Source organism: Schistocerca cancellata, chromosome 6 (genome assembly GCF_023864275.1).
Source record: "Schistocerca cancellata isolate TAMUIC-IGC-003103 chromosome 6, iqSchCanc2.1, whole genome shotgun sequence".
Classification (NCBI taxonomy): Eukaryota; Metazoa; Arthropoda; class Insecta; order Orthoptera; family Acrididae; genus Schistocerca; species Schistocerca cancellata.
This window is the reverse complement of record NC_064631.1, coordinates 150,727,303-150,749,038: the sequence shown is the minus strand read 5'-3', so window position 1 is coordinate 150,749,038 and position 21,736 is coordinate 150,727,303. Positions and strand designations below refer to the sequence as shown.

General features: G+C 42.9%; 1 protein-coding gene across 1 annotated transcript in view; it reads left to right on the top strand.

Moving 5' to 3' along the window:
* Positions 1 to 21,736, top strand: part of LOC126190912 (visual pigment-like receptor peropsin) — a 173,063-nt gene that overhangs the window by 126,728 nt on the left and 24,599 nt on the right. Inside the window, exons 6-7 of the mRNA XM_049931542.1 lie at positions 577 to 673; positions 14,437 to 14,562. Of these exons, the coding sequence (XP_049787499.1) occupies positions 577 to 673; positions 14,437 to 14,562 (223 nt within the window). The remainder of the gene's footprint in view (positions 1 to 576; positions 674 to 14,436; positions 14,563 to 21,736) is intronic.

The window sequence follows — 21,736 nt, the reverse complement described above, 5'->3', positions numbered from 1 at the left end:
CAATATCTGAAGGTAAATAAATGTTCAATACACTTTATGTGCATTAATAACTATTTTTATTTTATAAACAAATCAATTACATTTTGTGTCCGAAAGCTACAAAATTAATAGCAATGTATGAAGCTGAAGCGTTTTACAACGGGAGACTAATGACCTCCGCAATATTTTTATAGCTCTCCAATCTTCTTAATCGATTTTTGTATTCAGAGTGCCTCACGTTGTATAACGCCTCATCAGCTTCATACATCTCTATTAATTTTCTAGTTGACGGTACACACCAATTTTATTTACCGGCCATGTTTATAAGCACGTTACAGTTGACAAAACGCTGCAGCGATGCTAGCGCTCCACGTGGTAACATGTCACATTGCAGTGAACAGAAGACAAACGACTTTTATGATCAAGTCTACAGCGAGGCCCCGGATTTGATCAAATTTATTTGACGACAGACGACATTTGTCAAAGTGCCCTATTACACCATCAAACTTCTTTGACATAAATATTTGACATATCAACTTTGACAAAGAAATTTGATAGTGTAATACCGACCTAACGACGGTGTGCTGGTGTTCGCAGCTTGACGTGCTCGTGGCGGTCCCTGCGCGCCGGCAAGTCTTGGTGCTTGCACCAGGAGCCAGCCTCCGCCGCCGCCGACCAGCGCTCCTTCTGCAAGGTAACCGACGCGACCACTTTCTCTGCACGATACGCCCTTACCCCAGACAATCTACGGAGTGTATCAAAAAGAATCATCCGATTTTAAAAAATCACAACTATTATCTTATCTGAGATACGTGCGTGAACAACGTACTGCTTGAAAGGGCAATCTCTCGAGTTTTGCACGGTTCCCGCTAGGTAGCAGCAGTGCGCACCTACTTCAGTTCTAGTAAAAATGGTGTCGGAACAACAGAAAGCGTTTTGTGTTCTACGTTTTGCACAGAGCGGGTCAATAATAGCTGTTCAGGGTGACTTTCGTACTAGATACTGTGTGGATCCTCCTACATCTACGTCTACATCTACATCCATACTCCGCAACCCACCTGACGGTGTGTGGCGGAGGGTACTTTGAATACCTCTATCGGTTCTCCCTTCTATTCCAGTCTCATATTGGTCGTGGAAAGAAAGATTGTCGGTATGCCTCTGTGTGGGCTCTAATCTCTCTGATTTTATCCTCATGGTCTCATCGCGAGATGTAGGTAGGAGGGAGCAATCTACTGCTTGACTCCTCGATGAAGGTATGTTCTCGAACATACAGCACAGAGCATTAGACGAGGGCGTGAACAATTCCGAGAAACAGGTTCTTCCTGTAAAGACAAATCGCTGGGCCGTCCCCGAGTGTCTGATACAGACGTCGTACGCATCCGCCATAGTTCCACAAGGAGTCCGCACAAATCCGTTCGCCGTGCAGCTCGATAGCTCAGCATGTCTCCGATGTCCGTCTGGCGTGTGGTTCATCGACGTTTACACATGAAACGCCGGCCGGAGTGGCCGTGCGGTTCTAGGCGCTACAGTCTGGAGCCGAGCGACCGCTACGGTCGCAGGTTCGAATCCTGCCTCGGGCATGGATGTGTGTGATGTCCTTAGGTTAGTTAGGTTTAATTAGTTCTAAGTTCTAGGCGACTGATGACCTCAGAAGTTAAGTCGCATAGTGCTCAGAGCCATTTTTGAACACATGAAACCGTACAAAATTCACCTACTGCAGACTTTTCGTGAAGGTGACAAACAACAACGTGTAGAGTTCTGCAACTTCGTTCTTGGCAAGATGGAGGATGACGGTTTCCTTCCACGCTTAAATGGGAAAGGTGAACCGTTATAATGCGAGACAATGAGGTAGTGAACAACAACGTGAAATTGTACAACATGAGAAGGGCTGTCCAAAATTTAATGTGTTTTGTGCAGTTTCACGGGAAAAGGTGTCAGGTCCATTTTTCTTTGCCTAGAACACTCTTACAGGAAGCATATATCTCTATATGCTTGAGAACTTTCTTTTCCCACAGTTAGAGACTGATTCGAACGACTTCATTTACCAACAGGATGGGGAACCGCCACACTGGCATCTGGAAGTGCGGGAATTTTTAAATCGAAGGATTACTTACTGAAAGCTGGATCAGTCGCACTAGCATACAAGGTCACCGGACCTGACTGTATGTGATTTTTTCTTCTGTCGTCTTATAAGAGACTCTGTCACCAACAACAATGAATGAACTGAGACATCGCTTAACAGCGGCTTTGGAAGCTGTAACGCAACACATGCTCGCTGGAGTGTGGGAGTAATTTGAATACCGCATTGACATACGCCATGCATCTCAAGGGGGGCATATTGAACACCTATGCAAAGGTACGAAAAAAAAAACTTTTTGAGTTTCCTGTTCATCGAACAACAAAATTCATTGTATATGTTTATTAGTTTCAGAAATATAGACATGCCAAATCTGATGATTCTTTTTAATGCACTCTTATATTACTAAATGGCTAACCCGATGCATAGCCCCAATTGCAGGCTACCTTTATAATGACTTCCAGGGGCAAGAAAATTTGATTTACATTATTTCCTATAATTGGCCAAAACTAAAAATTTTAAATGCTGTCACAACCTATTAATTGACAGGTTCAGCACAGTACGATTACAATTAGAAACTGTGTGTATATCGTGAGACACCGTAACTCACAGAGCGCAAATTACCCATGCTACACTCATTCAAAAGTCAAGTAAAAACAATCTCGATCGCGTTTTCAGATTTTTTGTGAGCAACCAGTTTCGGCCCTTTCTGAGACCATCGTCAGACTTTTCCTCACCTTATGGCTTCTGGTGTCGGCAGACGGAGCGAGATCTATAGAAGTAAGGTGGTCAATTCTAATACCTTGCAGTCTCAGAGTACAGTTAGAAATTTGCACACGAACTTTTAGTGTTACTTAATTCTCCTTTGGTATATTTTCAAACTCACTAGCGCCATTTAAGACCTTATATCTATTTTATATACAATTTGATATGGCTAGGGAGGGACATGAAAGGGAAGCAGTGGTTGGGAAGGGAGTGAGACAGGGTTGTAGCCTCTCCCCGATGTTATTCAATCTGTATATTGAGCAAGCAGTAAAGGAAACAAAAGAAAAATTCGGAGTAGGAATTAAAATCCATGGAGAAGAAATAAAAACTTTGAGGTTCACCGATGACATTGTAATTCTGTCAGAGACAGCAAAGGACTTGGAAGAGCAGTTGAACGGAATGGACAGTGTCTTGAAGGGAGGATATAAGACGAACGTCAACAAAAGCAAAACGAGGATAATGGAATGTAGTCATATTAAGTCGGGTGATGCTGAGGGAATTAGATTAGGAAATGAGACACTTAAAGTAGTAAAGGAGTTTTGCTATTTGGGGAGCAAAATAACTGATGATGGTCGAAGTAGAGAGGATATAAAATGTAGACTGGCAATGGCAAGGAAAGCGTTTCTGAAGAAGAGAAATTTGTTAACATCGAGTATAGATTTAAGTGTCAGGAAGTCGTTTCTGAAAGTATTTGTATTGAGTGTAGCCATGTATGGAAGTGAAACATGGACTATAAATAGTTTAGACAAGAAGAGAATAGAAGCTTTCGAAATGTGGTGCTACAGAAGAATGCTGAAGATTAGATGGGCAGATCACATAACTAATGAGCAGGTACTGAATAGGATTGGGGAGAAGAAAAGTTTGTGGCACAACTTGACTAGAAGAAGGGATCGGTTGGTAGGACATATTCTGAGGCATCAAGGGATCACCAATTTAGTATTGGAGGGCAGCGTGGAGGGTAAAAATCGTAGAGGGAGACCAAGAGATGAATACACTAAGCAGATTCAGAAGGATGTAGGTTGCAGTAGGTACTGGGAGATGAAGAAGCTTGCACAGGATAGAGTAGCATGGAGAGCTGCATCAAACTAGTCTCAGGACTGAAGACCACAACAACAGAGAGTGTGCTTGTGTGCGGGTACAAGGAGAGTTAGCTGCTGTTCGTAAACAGGTGGAAGCTGCGTTAGCTACCGTCGACAAGCTCCTAGCTAATGCTCAAAGTTGCGGTGACGTCGGGGCGCCAGTGACGAGACCTGCGACACCTTTGGTGCCACTGGAATCCCTTGGTGACCCAGACGTCGCTGCGGCTTCTGATACGCAATATCTGACTGGTCCGTCCTCACTCCAGAGTGGGTGGCAGACAGTGGTGGGTTCGCGTGTCACTGGGCGGAAGGCGAAAGAAGGAGTAGGCCCTGCGGCTGGCTCCCTACGTCTTAGCAACAGGTACGAGGTGCTACCCAGTGGTGATGATAACTCTTGAGTCAGCACTGGATGCCTCTCCTGTTGGCCCAGTCCGGAAAAGTACAGAGGGTGGGTATGCTAGTCACTGGGAGCTCCAATGTTAGGCAGGTGATTGAACCCCTCAGGGAGATAGCAGGTAAAGCGTGAAAGAATTTCAGTGTGCATTCGGTATGTTTGCCGGGAGGTCTCATCCGTGATGTGGAGGAGGCCCTGCCTGCGGCTATCGAGCGCACTGGGTGCAACCGGCTGCATGCAGTGGCACATGTCGGCACGAATGACGCCTGTCGCTTGGGTTCTGAGGCCATCCTCGGCTCCTTTTGGCGTATAGCGTCCCCAGTGCCATATTACGAAAAGACTTAAAAACAATATTTATACATAAGAGACATTCATACATTGAATAATATTTTTTTCTCATGTAGCGTAAACAATAATTTCTCTGTCGAGAAATGCAAAGAAATGCAATGCAAAGAAATATAACAAAGTGATCTAAAGAGACGACAAGATACGCTCCTTTGTTAATTTTTTAGTCGTCTTGACTTCTTCTTTTGTCTTGAGTGTATCGACGGACATCTTTCGAGTGCTGACAAATGTAAGCATATTTGTATGAGTTAAGCAGATAATATATTAATTTAATATTATTGTGCACTTTTAATTTGTAAGAGGTGATCCCGATTTCATGTCCGCCTTCCTTGAATTAACCTGCATTCAAGTAATTTACAGCTCAACAATCGCAGCGGCCGATGCAGCCAACGACGCCATTACGTGGCGATATTAACTTATGAAAAATTAGCGGAAGCGGAAAACTCACCCGCTATTAACATAATATTAATTTTTCTCCACAGCCGCCCGACGTTGCAGAAAATACTTAGCTTTAAGATTCTTATTTTCAGTACCATAGCCGAGACACAGAGCCAGGACTCCGACTACAATACAATCGTTAACGGAGGTAAGAAAAAATACTCTCGCGCGTGTGTGGGCAGCCATTGTAATTAATAACTAAAGATCTTTTGCTTTAAAGTGAATTGACTAGCCGAGGAAATTAATATGCAAAGTTTATTACATTGTTCAGCTTGTATGCTCATGTTTTAAGATGCAGCGAGTCTAACATTCATTAACGTAACAAATAATTTGAGATTAATATTGTTAAAAAGGAGAACTTCAGGAAAGCATTTAACCGTAAAATCAAAATTAAATGGAATATCATTTTTATTAAGGCCCACCACGTAAGTCGGCAACAATCAAAAAATAATAATAATAACAAGAATAATATATTAAATTTACGACGGCCGACGGACGCGAGAGGCGGCTGGCTTTTTTGGTGAAGGCAGCTAGCAACGCACGCAGGGTGCAGGCTAAGCTGTCTGTTGGTAGCATCATATCCAAGATTGGTCGCGGACCTCTGCTTTGGAGCAGATTGGAAGGTCTGAACCAGAGGCTCAGACGACTCTGCGACGGTATCGGATGCGAATTTCTCGACCTCCGCTATCCGGTGCAGAATTGTATGGTTCCCCTCAACAAGTCAAGCGTGCACTACATGCAGGAAGCGGCTACTAGGGTAGCGGAGTACGTGTGGCGTCCATCTGGAGCTTAAAAAAGAGAACCCCTCCCTTGGAATAAAAGACGATTTTCCTGTTGAATCAGCCACAGGGACGTCAGAGAATATTGGTCTTCGCAGATCAGAGATAGAAAAGATTAATATGACTTTAATAAACTGCAGGAGCATCCAAGTAAAGGTCACAGAATTGGTATCGCTACTGAAGGTTATAATACACGGATAGTATTGGGAACAGAAAACTGGTTGAAACCAGACGTCAGTGACAACGAAATACTAAGTTCAGATTGGAATGTTTATCGTAAGCATAGGTTAGTCGCCAATGGTGGCGGCGTGTTTATTGCAGTAAAAAATTTGATAAAATCTAGCGAGGTTATCAAGGATTCCGAATGTGAATTAATCTGGGTGAAATAGAGTATCAAAGAACAGTCAAAAATGGTGATCGAATACTTTCATAGACCACCTGGGTCAGGGTCTGTGGTTGTAGAGCGCTTCAGACAGAGCTTGCAGAATATATTTACTAATTTTCCTAATCATGCCGTTGTAATAGGGAGTGACTTCAACTTGGCAGATATAGATCGGGAGTTTTATGCCATCAAAACTGGTGCCAGAGACAGGGAATTGTATGGCATTATTCTGGATGTCTTATCTGAAAATTACATTGAGCAGATAGTTAGTGAACCAACTCGTGAGGGTAACGTCCTAGACCCCCTTGAAACTAAGAGACCCGAACTTATCGAATCAGTTAATGGAGAGGAAGGTATCCGTGATCATAAAACTGTAACAGCATCTATGACGACGGGTACTACAAGGAATGTTAAGAAAGGTAGGTAGATATATTTACTCACAGGATTGACAAGGTACAAATTTCAGAATCTCTCAGCAGTCAGCATCGAATATTCGGTGATGAGGACGAAGATGTGGAGAAAAAATGGAAAAATTTAAAGGCATCGTTCAATATGACCTAGACAAGTAGGTTGAGAGTAAGGTTTTAAGGGATGGTAAAGATCCAACAAGGTGTAATAGCCGTGTCAGAAAAGCACTACGTAAACAAAGAGCACCATCTCCGATTCAAGAGAAGTAAAAACCTAGCTGACAAACAATCGTCGTACGAACATTGAAATGGAAGATACTGAGATAACTGAACACGGAATTGAAAAGCAGCTACAATCGCTTAGTAGCGGGAAGGCTTCAGCACCAGATGTTGTTGTTGTGGTCTTCAGTCCTGAGACTGGTTTGATGCAGCTCTCCATGCTACTCTATCCTGTGCAAGCTTCTTCATCTCCCAGTATCTACTGCAACCTACATCCTTCTGAATCTGCTTAGTGTATTCATCTCTTGGTCTCCCTCTACGATTTTTACCCTCCATACTGCCCTCCAATGCTAAATTTGTGATCCCTTGATGCCTCAAAACATGTCCTACCAACCGATCCCTTCTTCTAGTCAAGTTGTGCCACAAACTTCTCTTCTCCCCAATCCTATTCAATACCTCCTCATTAGTTACGTGATCTATCCACCTTATCTTCAGCATTCTTCTGTAGCACCACATTTCGAAAGCTTCTATTCTCTTCTTGTCCAAACTAGTTATCGTCCATGTTTCACTTCCATACATGGCTACACTCCATACAAATACTTTCAGAAACAACTTCCTGACACTTAAATATACCCGATGTTAAAAAATTCCTCTTCTTGAGAAACGCTTTTCTTGCCATTGCCAGTCTACATTTTATATCCTCTCTACTTCGACCATCATCGGTTATTTTACTCCCTAAATAGCAAAACTCCTTTACTACTTTAAGTGTCTCATTTCCTAATCTAATTCCCTCAGCATTACCCGACTTAATTTGACTATATTCCATTATCCTCGTTTTACTTTTGTTGATGTTCATCTTATATCCTCCTTTTAAGACACTGTCCATTCCGTTCAACTGCTCTTCCAAGTCCTTTGCTGTCTCTGACAGAATTACAATGTCATCGGCGAACCTCAAAGTTTTTATTTCTTCTCCATGGATTTTAATTCCTACTCCGAATTTTTCTTTTGTTTCCTTTACTGCTTGCTCAATATACAGATTGAATAACATCGGGGAGAGGCTACAACCCTGTCTTACTCCTTTCCCAACCACTGCTTCCCTTTCATGCCCCTCGACTCTTATAACTGCCATCTGGTTTCTGTACAAACTGTAAATAGCCTTTCGCTCCATGTATTTTACCCCTGCCACCTTCAGAATTTGAAAGAGAGTATTCCAGTTAACATTGTCAAAAGCTTTCTCTAAGTCTACAAATGCTAGAAACGTAGGTTTGCCTTTTCTTAATCTTTCTTCTAAGATAAGTCCTAAGGTCAGTATTGCCTCACGTGTTGCAACATTTCTACGGAATCCAAACTGATCTTCCCCGAGGTCGGCTTCTACCAGTTTTTCCATTCGTCTGTAAAGAATTCGCGTTAGTATTTTGCAGCTGTGACTTATTAAACTGATAGTTCGGTAATTTTCACATCTGTCAACACCTGCTTTCTTTGGGATTGGAATTATTATATTCTTCTTGAAGTCTGAGGGTATTTCGCCTGTCTCATACATCGTGCTCACCAGACGGTAGAGTTTTGTCATGACTGGCTCTCCCGAGGCCATCAGTAGTTCAAATGGAATGTTGTCTACTCCCGGGGCCTTGTTTCGACTCAGGTCTTTCAGTGCTCTGTCAAACTCAGCACCAGATGAGATACCTAAAATACTGTATAATGATTATGCGAAAGAGCTTGCTTCCCTTCTAGCATTAATTTACCGTAGATCGCTTGGGCAACGAAAGGTACCTAACGACTGGAAGAAAGCGCAGGTCACTCCCGTTTTTAAGAAAGGCCGTAAGACAGATCCACACAATTATAGACCTACATCGTTGGCGTCAATCTGTTGTAGAATTCTGGAATATGTTTTATGTTCAAGAATTATGACGCTTTTGGGAAGTGAACATCGCCTCTATAAAAATCAACATCGATTCCGCAAGCAGATATCCTGCGAAACTCAGCTCTCTCTTTTCCTCCATGAGATCCACAGCTCAGTAGACAACGGCGCTCAGGTTGGTGCCGTGTTCCTTGATTTCAGTAAGGCATTCGACACCGTCCCGCATTGGCGTTTAATGAAAAAAATTCGAGCTTACGGAGTATCGGAGCAGACCTGCGATTGGATTCAAGACTTTCTTGCAGATAGAACTCAACTCGTCGCTCTTAACGAAACTAAATCGACAGATGTAAAGGTAATATCCGGAGTACCACAGGTAAGTGTGACAGGACGTTGCTGTTTACAATATAAATAAATGATCTAGTAGAAAGCATCGGATGCTCTTTACGCCTATTTGCAGATGATGCAGTTTCTCCACCAAACTAGCAACGTCAGAAGAGAGTAAGAATTTGCAGAACGACCTGCGGAGAATTGATGACTGGTGCAGGCTCTGGCAATTGACCCTGAACGTAAATAAATGTAACATATTGTGCATACATAGGAAAAGAAATCCACTACTGTACAGCTACACTATTGATGACAAACTACAGGAGACAGCGTCGGCCATAAAATATCTAGGCGTAACTACCCAAAGTGACCGTAAGTGGAATGACCATATAAAACAGATAGTCGGAAAAGCAGACACCAGACTCAGACTCATCGGAAGAATTTGAAGGAAATGTAACTCATCCACGAAAGGAGTGGCCTATAAGGCGTTTGTTCGTCCGATTCTTGAGTATTGTTCATCTCTCTGGGATCCCTACCAGGCAGGACTGATAGAGGAGACAGAGAAGATCCAACGAAGAGCGGCGCGTTTCGTCACGGGATCGTTTAGCTGGCGAGAGAGCGTTACGGAGATGCTAAACAAATTCCACTGGCAAACGTTACAGGAGAGGTGTTGTACATCACGGAGAGATTTACTATTGAATATTTCGGGACAACACTTTTCAGGAGGAGTCGGACAACACATTGCTTCCCCCCACATGCATCTCGCGAATTGACCAAGAGGAGAAAATTCGAGAAAATAGAGCCAATACAAAGGCTTACCGACAACCATTCTTCCCACGCACTGGAACAGGGTTGGAGGGATCAGATAGTGGTACCGAAAGTACCCTCCGCCACACACCATTAGGTGGCTTGCGGAGTATTATGTAGATGTAGACGGATCGCGCTCCGTCTGCCGCCACCAGCAGCCATAATTGCGGGGAAAAGTCTGAAGATGGACTTAGGAAAGGGTCGAAACCAGTTGCTAACAGATAAAAGATGTGGAAACGCGGTACAGTCTGTTTTTATTTGATTTTTAGCATTTTATACCGATCACTGTGCTCCAATTACAGAATACTTTTAAAAATTTAATTTCATTCAGTATTTGAGAATGAGAGCATCTAGCGACTTCCAAGAAACGTCATACATAATTTCAAATCTTTAAAAAGGTTTTTCGCTGACCCAGAAAATAATGAAAGGATAAATGTTTATCTTGTGCTTCATTTTCACTGTTCATGCAGTGAAACTTTAACGTAACATAATAATTATTTAATTCTTTACTACCAACTCTACTCGCCACACATTTTGCAGTTACCATCCAGGCATTCCATTGCATGTACCTGCACGCTTATATCATTGTACGACACACAGTTCAGAATATGTGACGTCGTAAAAATGAAGCTGCATAAAAAACTAGCGTTTTTTTTAACTCGGCATTTCAAACTGTTTTATACATGAAAGTTCGAGTCCTTAAACAGCGTGGTGGCGTTATTGGCGTCATCGTTTCCCGTCTCAAGAGCAGTGGTGTGAAACCTGGCACCAATGAGACCCAGAACATAGTAAATACCGAAGTCGTGGCTGATGTGACCTTGTTTTCCGGACGATATTCGATAAAACTCTGCACAGTCAGCTAGTTGACGAAAAAAAAAAATTGGGCCTACGGAGCATCGTAATAGCTATGCACCAGAAGTGAAGAGTTCGTAGCAAATACAGCACAGCACATCACTCTCAACAGACGGAAATCTTGAGAAGTACCCGCAGAGAATGTTATAGGACTATTACTATTCGCTACATATACTATACATATAAAAGATCAAAATAGTGGATAACCTCGGAATCCCCAAGACCCATGAGATAGTTCACAGATTCTGCTGTTGCATACAGAGAAATCTCACTGCTCGGTAGCTGTAGCGAACTTCAGGCAGACCTGCAAAGGATCAACGCTTGGTGCAGAGATTCGGCATTGACCCTTATGATAAACATATCTAACTTATTCCACATAACTAGGCGGAAAAACTTTCCACTGGATGATAACACGATCGCAGAACAATCATTGGAACCAGTTACACAATTAAAACTTTCGTAATGAAGCCCGTGTCTCACTCGGACTCTTATTTATGGACCAGTGCCCAACTGAGGCTTGAGCGACATCACGAAACGGTTAAATATTTGGGCGTATGCATAAGGAGCGGATAACCACATAAAACTAATCGCAAGAAAGGCATATCCCAGACTGAGATTCACTGGAAGAATCTGTAGAAACAACACTATATGATCAAAAGTATCCGAACACCCCCAAAAACATACAATTTTCATATTAGGTGCAGTGTGCTGCCACCTACTGCCAGGTACTGCATATCAGCGACCTTAGTAGTCATTAGACATCGTGAAAGCAGAATGTGGCGCTCCGCGGGATTCACGGACTTCGAACGTCGTCAGGTGATTGGGTGTCACTTGTGTCATACGTCTGTACGCGAGATTTCCACACTCCTAAACATCCGTAGGTCGACGGTTTCCGATGTGATAGTGAAGTGGAAACGTGAAGGGACACGTACAAAACAAAAGCGTACAGGCTGACCTCGTCTGTTGACTGACAGAGACCCCCGACAGTTGAAGAGGGTCGTAATGTGTAATAGGCAGACATCTTTTTAGACCATCACACAGGAATTCCACACTGCATCAGGATCCACTGCAAGTACTATGACAGGCGGGAGGTGAGAAAGCTTGGAGTTCATGGTCGAGCGGCTGATCATAAGCTTCACATCACGCCGGTAAATCATAAACGACATCTCGCTTCGTGCAAGGAGCGTCCACAGTGGACGATTGATCAGTGGAAAAACGTTTTGTGGAGTGGCGAATCACGGTACATAATGTGGCTATCCGATGGCAGGGTGTGGGTGTGGCGAATGGCTGGTGAACGTCATCTGCCAGCGTGTGTAGTGCCAACAGTAAAATTCGGAGGCGGTGGTGTTATGTGTGGTCGTGTTTTTGATGGAGGGGTCTTGCACCCTTTGTTGTTTTGCGTGGCACTATCACAGCACAGGTCCACATTGATGTTTTAAGCACCTTCTTGCTTCCCACTGTTGAAGAGCAATTCGGGGATGGCGATTGCATCTTTCAACACTATCGAGTACCTGCTCATAATTCACGGTCTGTGGCAGAGTTGTTACACGACAACAACATCCCTGTAGTGGACTGACCTGCACAGAGTTCTGCCCTGAATCCTATAGCACAACTTTGGGGTGTTTTGGAACGCCGACTTCGTGCCAGGCCTCATCGACCGACATCGATACCACTCCTCAGTGCAGCACTTCGTGAAGAATGGGCTGCCATTCCCCAAGAAACCTTTCAGCACCTGACTGAACGTATGCCTGCAAGTGTGGAAGCTGTCATCAAGGCTAAGGGTGGGCCAACACCATACTGAATTCCAGCATTACCGATGGAGGGCTCCACGAACTTGTAAGTCATTTTCAGTCATGTGTCCGGATACTTTTGATCACATAGTGTATAATACAAACACGAAGGATATAGCTCATGCAGCTCATTTTCGACCGATTCTCGAATATCAATCTGGGACCCTTATCAAAAAGGACACCACACCACAAGTTCGTTTGGTAAGACACGCTCATTCAACTGCAGTGGCAGACAACAGAGGCGTTGTGCATCACACTGTATTTTCCTTTTAAAATTTTGTGAGCATAATTTCCTAGAAGAGTTAGTTGACCAATATATTTCTTCCTCCTACGTACATCAGGCGAAAAAACCATAAAAGAACGAGGTGCGACAATCAAGTAATGAGACTGATGTGAAAAAAAAAATGTTACTTACTGTTTTAGTCAAGTTTAGTGTTGTCTCCTTCAAAGTAGTTCCCTTCTGAATGCACACACTTTTTCCAGCGCCTCTGCCATTGATGGTAACATTTCTGGAACTCATCTTCTGTAATATCCTCCAAGACCCTCGTCACAGCTTTTTGGGCATCTTGTGTTGTTTGAAATGATGTCCCTTGACCGCCGTTTTGACTCTTGGAAATAGAAAAAAATCGCACAGAGCGATATCTGGTGAATAAGTTGGCTGTGGTAGTACTGAAATTTGTTTTGAGGTTAAAAATTGCTGTACTGACAGAGCAGTATGGGATGGCGCATTATCGTGATGCTGAATCCAATTATCGGCAATGTTGGCACAGACACGAAGAACTCTTTTACGAACTCTTTCTAAAATTTCTTTGTAGTAATATTGGTTAACTGTTTGTCCAGGAGGCACCTACTCTTCATGAACAATTCGCTTGGAATCGAAGAAGCACACAAGCATGCATTTCACTTTGGACTTCGACATGCGAGCTTTTTTTGGTCTGGGTGATCCCTCTGAGCACCATTGCGAACTTTGGCGTTTTGTCTCTGGATCGTATTAAAAAAAACAACTTTCATCACCAGTGATAACACGGCTCAACAATTCTGGATTGATTTCTGTTTGCTCTAACAGATCAGCTGCCACATTTTCCCGTGTTTCTCGCTGTTGTGGTGGAGATTTTTGGGGACCAAATCTTTCTCATACCAAGATCTTCAGTTATTGTTAGACAAACCGTTTCTCGATTGATGTTCAGTTCTTCTGCAATCATTTTCACGGATAATCTTCGATCAGATCATACGAGTTCACACACCCTGGCCAAGTTGACATCCATCCGTGAGGTTGATGGTGGTCCACTGCGGTCTTCATCTTCAACATTCGTTCTGCCTTCACTAAACATTTTATGCCAACGAAAAACTTGACCTCTTGACATAACCTACTCTCCAAAAGCCTTCTGAAGCTTACCATAAGTTGTCGTCACGTTTTCACCCAATTTAACGCAAAAAGAAATGGCATACTGTTGCGCAATATTATGTGGTTCCATTTCCGTGATGAGAGACTCAAAAACGTGTTAACTTATTACAGCACAACTCACGACTGAGCAGTTGCATCGATAAGCAGCTTATAGGCCAAGGTCAAACGTATTGTGCCTGCACAAGTCTGCAGAGTTGCCACATCTTGCAAAGAAAATCAGTCTCATTACTTTAATGCCCCATCTCTGATAATTCGAACGATTTGACTCAAAGACAAGTTTACCAAGTGCCGTTCTTCCTGTGCCCACTTTGTGACTGTAAGTGGAAAAGGGAGAAGTGACAGTGGGAAACACGCCACACATCACTGAGTTGCTTGTAGAGCAAAACTGTAGATGAAGGTGTAGTATATTGTTCAGTGTATGACAACTAATGGCATTAATGGTAGCAGTAGGCTAGTTTTATTTGTTAAACTTGCCTTCTTGAGATTAATGATTTCAATGTTTGGTGTGAAGAAGTTGTGTATCTGCTTGCTTGCAGACGGTGGCCTGGCTGGTAGCATCGCTGGAGCTGTTCCACGCACCACAGATCCTCTTGCAGCTGATGTCACTAGCAGACGCTTCCCCTCTACCCCTGCTCATTATGATCGCTCCCCTCTGCTCAGAGGTACGTCTGCCAGAGTGACATGATTGTTTTACAAAGATCACATGCTAAGTGCACTAACCTAAATCTGAATTGATTCCTCCTTACGCTTGCATTTATTGTTGGATATGAGCGTGGGTAACCACAAAAATTTGTCGAACAGGGGGTCAAGATTTCTGGTATTACTACACTACTGACCTCTAAATTGCCACACCACGAAGGTGACATGCTACAGACGCGAAATTTAACCGACAGGAAGAAGATGCTGTGATATGCAAATGATTAGCTTTTCAGAGCATTCACACAAGGTTGGCACCGGTGGCGACACCTACAACGTGCTGACATGAGGAACGTTTCCAACCGATTTCTCATACACAAACAGTATTTGGCCGGCGTCGCCTGGTGAAACGTTGTGATGCCTCGTGTAAGGAGGAGAAATGCATACCATCACGTTTCCGACTTTGATAAAAGTCAGATTGTAGCCTATCGTGATTGCGGTTTATCGTATCGCGACATAGCTGCTCGCGTCGGTCGAGATCCAATGACTGTTAGCAGAATATGGAATCGGTGGGTTCAGGAGGGTAATACGGAACGCCGTGCTGGATCCCAACGGCCTCGTATCACTAGCAGTCGAGATGACAGGCATCTTATGCACATGGCTGTAACGGATCGTGCAGCCACGTGTCGATTCCTGAGTCAACAGATGGGGACATTTGCAAGACAACAACCATCTGCACAAACAGTTCAACGACGTTTGCAGCAGCATGGACCATCAGCTCGGAGACCATAGCTGCAGTTACCCTTGACGCTGCATCACAGACAGGAGCGCCTGCGATGGTGTGCTCAACGACGAACCTTGGTGTTCGAATGGCAAAACGTCATTTTTTCAGATGAATCCAGGTTCTGTTTACAGCAACATGATGGTCGCATCTGTGTTTGGCGATATCGTGGTGAACGCGCATTGGAAGCGTGTATTTGTCATCGCCATACTGGCGTATCACCCGGCGTGATGGTATGGGGTGCCATTGGTTACACGTCTCCGTCACCTCTTGTTCGCATTGACGGCATTTTGAACAGTGGACATTACATTTCAGATGTGTTACGACCCGTGGCTCTACCCTTCATTTGATCCCTGCGAAAGCCTACATTTCAGCAGGATAATGCACCACCGCATGTTGCAGGTCCTGTACAGGCCTTTCTGGATACAGAAAAGTTCGACTACTGCCCTGGCCACCACATTCTCCAGATCCCTCCTCAATTGAAAACGTCTGGTCAATGGTGGGCGAGCAACTGGCTCGTCACAATACGACAGTCTCTACTCTTGATGAACTGTGGTATCTTGTTTAAGCTGCATGGGCAGCTGTACCTGTACACGCCATCCAAGCTCTATTTGACTCAATGCCGAGGCGTATCAAGGCCGTTATTACGGCCAGAGGTGGTTGTTCTGGGTACTGATTTCTCGGGATCTATGCACCCAAATTGCGTAAAAATGTAAGCACATGTCAGCTCTAGTATAATATATTTGTCCAATGAATACCCGTTTATCATCTGCATTTCTTCTTGGTGTAGCAATTTTAATGGCCAGTAGTGTATGTTTTATACAACTAGTTTGGTGAGATGGAGGATGTTACGTGCCCCCATAATAAAATTTGACAATAAGTACACAAAACTGATTGTACCTCAAACGATCGATCGGTAACCACTCAAGATAGGGTAGCTACTCTGATGCCTGAGTAGTAATTACATGCCATTATAATACCCAATCTACATCTTTTTATCAGGACAGACGAGAGGTGGGGATTCCTGGGGTCTAAGCACCTTATGGAGGGCCCAAGTCTCTCAAGGGTTCGGATCCTGCACGGAGCTAAGTTGGCAAAATCAAGCTGCTATTGTAAAATAAATTTTGTATCATATAATAAATAAAAGACCGACCACTTGATTGGGGAAGACCAAGTAGGCTTCCGTAAAGGACGGTCTTGTGCGGAACAAATTTGGAACCTGAAAATGATTTTACAACACAAACAGAACCTGATCATTACCTTTGTCGACTTAAAAAAGGCGTACGAATCTATCGACTGGAAAACTCTCTTCAAAATTCCAGCAGAATACAAAGTAGACAACAAAACACGGGCTATCATATAGCAAACTTTCGCCAACACGACCTCCAAAGTAAAGTTCTGTGGGGAACTATCAGAGCCCTTTGAAATTCGCACAGGTTTCCGACAAGACGATGGCCTCTCACCTCCCCTTTTCAATCTAATGTTAGATAAGGTAATAAAAGAATGGGAAACATCACAACTGAGGATAACCTTAGGAAACCTAAAGATTAAATGCCTGGCTTTTGCAGACGATTTTGCGATTGTCACGAAAGGTATAAATTAAACAAAAGACGCTATTGAAAAACTACACGAAATCGCTTCCAACATTGGACTACAGATCTCTCACGAAAAGACACAGTTTATGAGCACAAAGAAACTCTCATCTCTGAACCCAAAGTACGGCACGATTTACAAAACGGCAAACTTCAAATACCTCGGTGAAACACTACAGATGAGCGGACATAACAGAGACTCAAACGAAGAAAGAAAAACTCAACTGGGCAAGGCATACATAGTAGTGTGGAATCAAAACAACAAGAAGTCTATCTCACAAAAAGCCAAATTACGCCACTACGACACGGTGGTGCTCCCCGAGGCACAATATGCAGCAGCGACCACACTAATCCTAGGGCATACACGCATCAGACAACTAGAAAAAGTAGAACGGAAAATACTTAGGAAAATATTTGGCGCAACTAACAACAATGGAATATGGATCAAGAAACCTACGGAGGAACTATACAAACATACGGAGACAGTCACAGAAAAGATTAGAAAACGCAGACTACAATACTATGGACACCTATACAGAATGCCATCACACAGACTGATCAAATAGATCTTTGACTGGGTAACCACTAGAAACAACAAATGGGTGGCAGAGGTAAAAAATGACCTGAACCAACTCAACATAACAGCAGATACAATAAACAACAGAATAAAATTCAGAAACATCATTAAGAAAAGTAAACTACATGAGATACACTGTGACAAACGAACAGGCGTAATATGGACCAAAGAACGCAAGCAAGATCACAGCCGGAAGATGAAAGAAATATGGGCAACCAAAAAGGCAACCAAGAATAAATCGAAGACACGAAGCCGACGAGGAGCATGAATAGAGGACCGGAAACAGAAACACAGCGAGCGAATGAGGGAAGTTTGGGCAGCAAGGAAGGCAGCAAAAGGAACTGGCCATGTAGTTTAGTCCAACTGCGCTCTTTAAGGGCAAAACACCAATAATAATAATAATAATAATAAATGAAATAACATTACCGCAGCGCTAGCACAACCAGTCTTCCTTTCCACTTTAGTTCTTGAGTTTTGAGTCATATAGCCCAGATGCGTACAGTTTTATTTCATGTTTAATCTTGAATGCACTATATATATCTTTAGATATTGTGCATTGAACCCACGTTGCCTTAAATGATGTTGGAAGTCCTATCAAAGCATTTTCTCAACAAGTGTACACGTCGGTAGCAGTACATGTCGTTATAATTTGGAAAGTCCGCTAACAACATTCAGAAAAGACATTTCTAATTCTCTCGCAACGTGATCCACGCGAAAAACGAGTATCCAGAAAATATTTTGCATTCAAGAGTAAACACAAAACAAAATGACCGATGACCATAGCAGTCTGGTCCCTTTAATCCCACAAACCAACCACAAACCACAAAACAAAATATTTCTATTTGTAAAATGTTGTCCTGGAAGAATCGTGAAAGGGAAGAAATGAAACGCTGCCTCCTTTTTGTCTTCTTCGTCATCTTCAATAAATACAAAAAACCATACGTAAACAACCACTTCAAATGTAAATATAACAACTACTCGCAATCACTCTTGAACAAAACTAACTGCATGTTTGACAGCGTGTTGTTTACAAACAGAAGAAACAAAAGAATACGGACCGTTGCATTCCAAGGATAGCCAACCCACTCGGGAGTAAAAAAAAAAAAAAAATCCCTAACATGCAATGTAGGGGATATAAAGATCTAAAATATTTGCAGGAAAGTGGGTGACAGAAAAGTGGGCATGGCACATAAACACACGTGGTAGGAAAATGATCGAAAAAAATTTGTTTCAGCAAAATCCTTTTCAGAGTATTTAAATAAAACCTTAATCCATCGAAATATTATGAAAACCGAAAATTGATTTTTTTCGACCTGAATCACGCTATGGTCCCCTTAACTATGGCTATCGAGCGTGCAGGGTGTTGTCATCTGCAAGTTGTGGCTCACGTCGACACCAACGACGCCTGTTGCATGGGTTCTGAGGCCGCCCTCAGTTCATACAGGCGGCTGGCGGAGGTGGTGAAGACTGCTGGCCTGGTGGGCGAGTTGCAAGCAGAGCTCACAATTTGCTACATTATTCCCAGAGCTGATCGGGGTCCTTTGATTTGTAGCCGAGTGGAGAGTCTCAATCAAAGCCTTCGTCGACTCTGTGACGGTCTTGGCTGCAGATTTCTAGACCTGCATTATCGTGTGCGGATTTGTGCGACTCCCCTTGGAAGGTCAGTGGAGCACTAAACACAGGAAGCAGCTACTCAGGTAGCAGAGAACTTGTGGAGTGCACAAAAGGTTTTTTTTAGGTAGACGGTAGTTTGAGGTGCTCTGTTGAACACTCGCCAGTCAATACGCAGCACGGAAAGTCAGCCAGCCTTGAGAATAAAGACACTTCAACTGTCAAAATTTTATCAGTAAACTGTCAAAGTATTCGTAATAAAGTACCGGAATTTTCTGCCCTCCAGGAAAGTTCTCACGTTCAAATTATTCTTGGGATAGAGAGCTGGCTGAAACCCGAAGTGGAAAGCTCTGAGATATTTAGCTAGTCATGAAACGTATATCGGAAAGACAGATCAGTCACCATAGGAGGCGGAGTGTTCATTGCAGTTGATAAAAATATCGTCTCTATTGAGGTCGAAGTTGAGTATGACAGTGAAGTTATTTTGTCACGTATAATAGTTGTAGATGAAACCAAGTTAATTGTTGGATGTTTTTACCGGCCACCCAACTCCGCTGTGGCAGTTCTACAGTCATTCTAAGTACGTCTACGGTCAACAGTGCGGAAATACCCAGAAATTGGAGGTGACTTTAACTTACTGAATATGCAGTGTGATGTCTATGGATTCATTGTGAGCGGTACAGACAGACAGCCAGGCAAAATATTTTAGAACACATTTTCTGAAAACTCTATTGAGCAACTAGCTCGGCAGTCCACACACAATGGTTCAAATGGCCCTGAGCACTATGCGACTTAACTTCTGAGGTCATCAGTCGCCTAGAACTTAGAACTAATTAAACCTAACTAACCTAAGGACATCACACACATCCATGCTCGAGGCAGGATTCGAACCTGCGACCATAGTGGTCGCTCGGCTCCAGACTGTAGCGCCTAGAACCGCACGGCCACACCGGCCGGCCACACGCAATGGAAATATCTTATATCTTGTACCTACAACTAGATCGGACCTCACTGACAATGTCAGTACAGAAACAACAATGGTAACGAAAGTTAATAAATCGGTCAAGGAGGGTAGGAGAGTGTTTCTGCTAGATATATCAGATAAGCAGTTGTTTGCACCTCACTTAGACAGTGAATTGGCATCACTTAGTACCAGTAAGCTGGACACAGAGGAATTATGGGCAAAATTTAAGCAGACTGTGAATCGTGGTCTGAAGAGTTATGTTCATAGTAAGTGGATAAAAAATGGTAAAGAAACACCATGGTTCAATAATGAAATTCGTAATATGCTGGGAAAGCAGGGACTGTTGCACTTTCGGTTCAAAGGAGAACACACAAAAATGACAAGAAGCAAGGGTTAGCAGAAAGTAAGTTGCAAGTTTTCCTTTACTGAGCTAAGCATGACTTTTATTTTTTGTGGTGGTCAAAATATTGTTCTGATGTAGTTTTTTCCAAGGTTTTTGCAATTTTGCCTTTATGAAGCCCAATATACCTCTTCTTTGCAGATGGCTATATCATTGTTTACTACAATGCAAATCTAATCTATACTTTGGGTATTGGTGTATTTTGGTAAAACACCTTTATGGTCTTGTAACTCAGCTGGGAGGCTGTCTTTGTCACACGTGGCATTTGCCTTGTGAACTAGAGTTGGTAGAACAGTGTACCTGTGTGCCAGATGATGATAGCTCATTGCATGAACATGCTGACCTGTGTGACCTTCTTTCTGTAGAATGCATATCCTAAGACAGCATCTGCTTTTCTTTTTATTGGAATGTCTAAAACTGGAGACATCCATTCTGTTATAGCTCCCTAGTGAACTATTTATTTTGATGTGCATTGTTCAGGGCCTCTCTGTCATATACCCACACAACTAAGGTGTCATTCAGTTAATGAAGGAGGTTTTAGGCTTCAGCCATGGAACTTTTACTGCCATCTCCTCAAAGTGCTCCATGTAGAATGGGGCAATCCTTGGGGCAAATGGCAAGCCCATGGCTACTCCATCAACTTGCTCATGGGACTCTGCATCACATTTTAAGAAGGTTTTGCTCATTACATGTCCAAATAACCTCACTGGCGCTCAAAATGACCTGCTAGGAGTATTAAGGCATCTTGAAGCACTACTTGTATGAAGAAAAATATTAAATCAAAACTCACAAACAGGTCATCCTTCTGCAGGTACATCCCTTCCAGCATGTCATGAATGTGGTGATTGCAGTGTCCAGCTATGGATTTCAGAAGTGAGGCTGTATGCTGGGTAACTTCATACACGTGTGCATTGATGGTCTTCGCACTTTCTTTGTGAATTTTAAGCAGTCCATACAAACACTTCATACCTTCTTCCATTAGAGCTAACTTCTGAAGAAAACCTGTTGTTTTTCTTGTCATCATTGGTGTGGGGGCTTTATTTAGCTTTCTGTAGGTTTAATCTTGTCGCAACATGCTTATTTTATGATGGTAGTCAAACTGCACAGTTCAAAACAAAACACTTCTTGTGTTACATGAACAGTGCCTTTGTTGTGTTGGAACATGTCAGAGGAGCCATGAATGAGTTCCTGGACCACCTCAACAGCATCTATCAAAACACACCCTTAACGATGGAGCTAGCACAGACTGGATGACTCCATTTTTAGACATTCTAA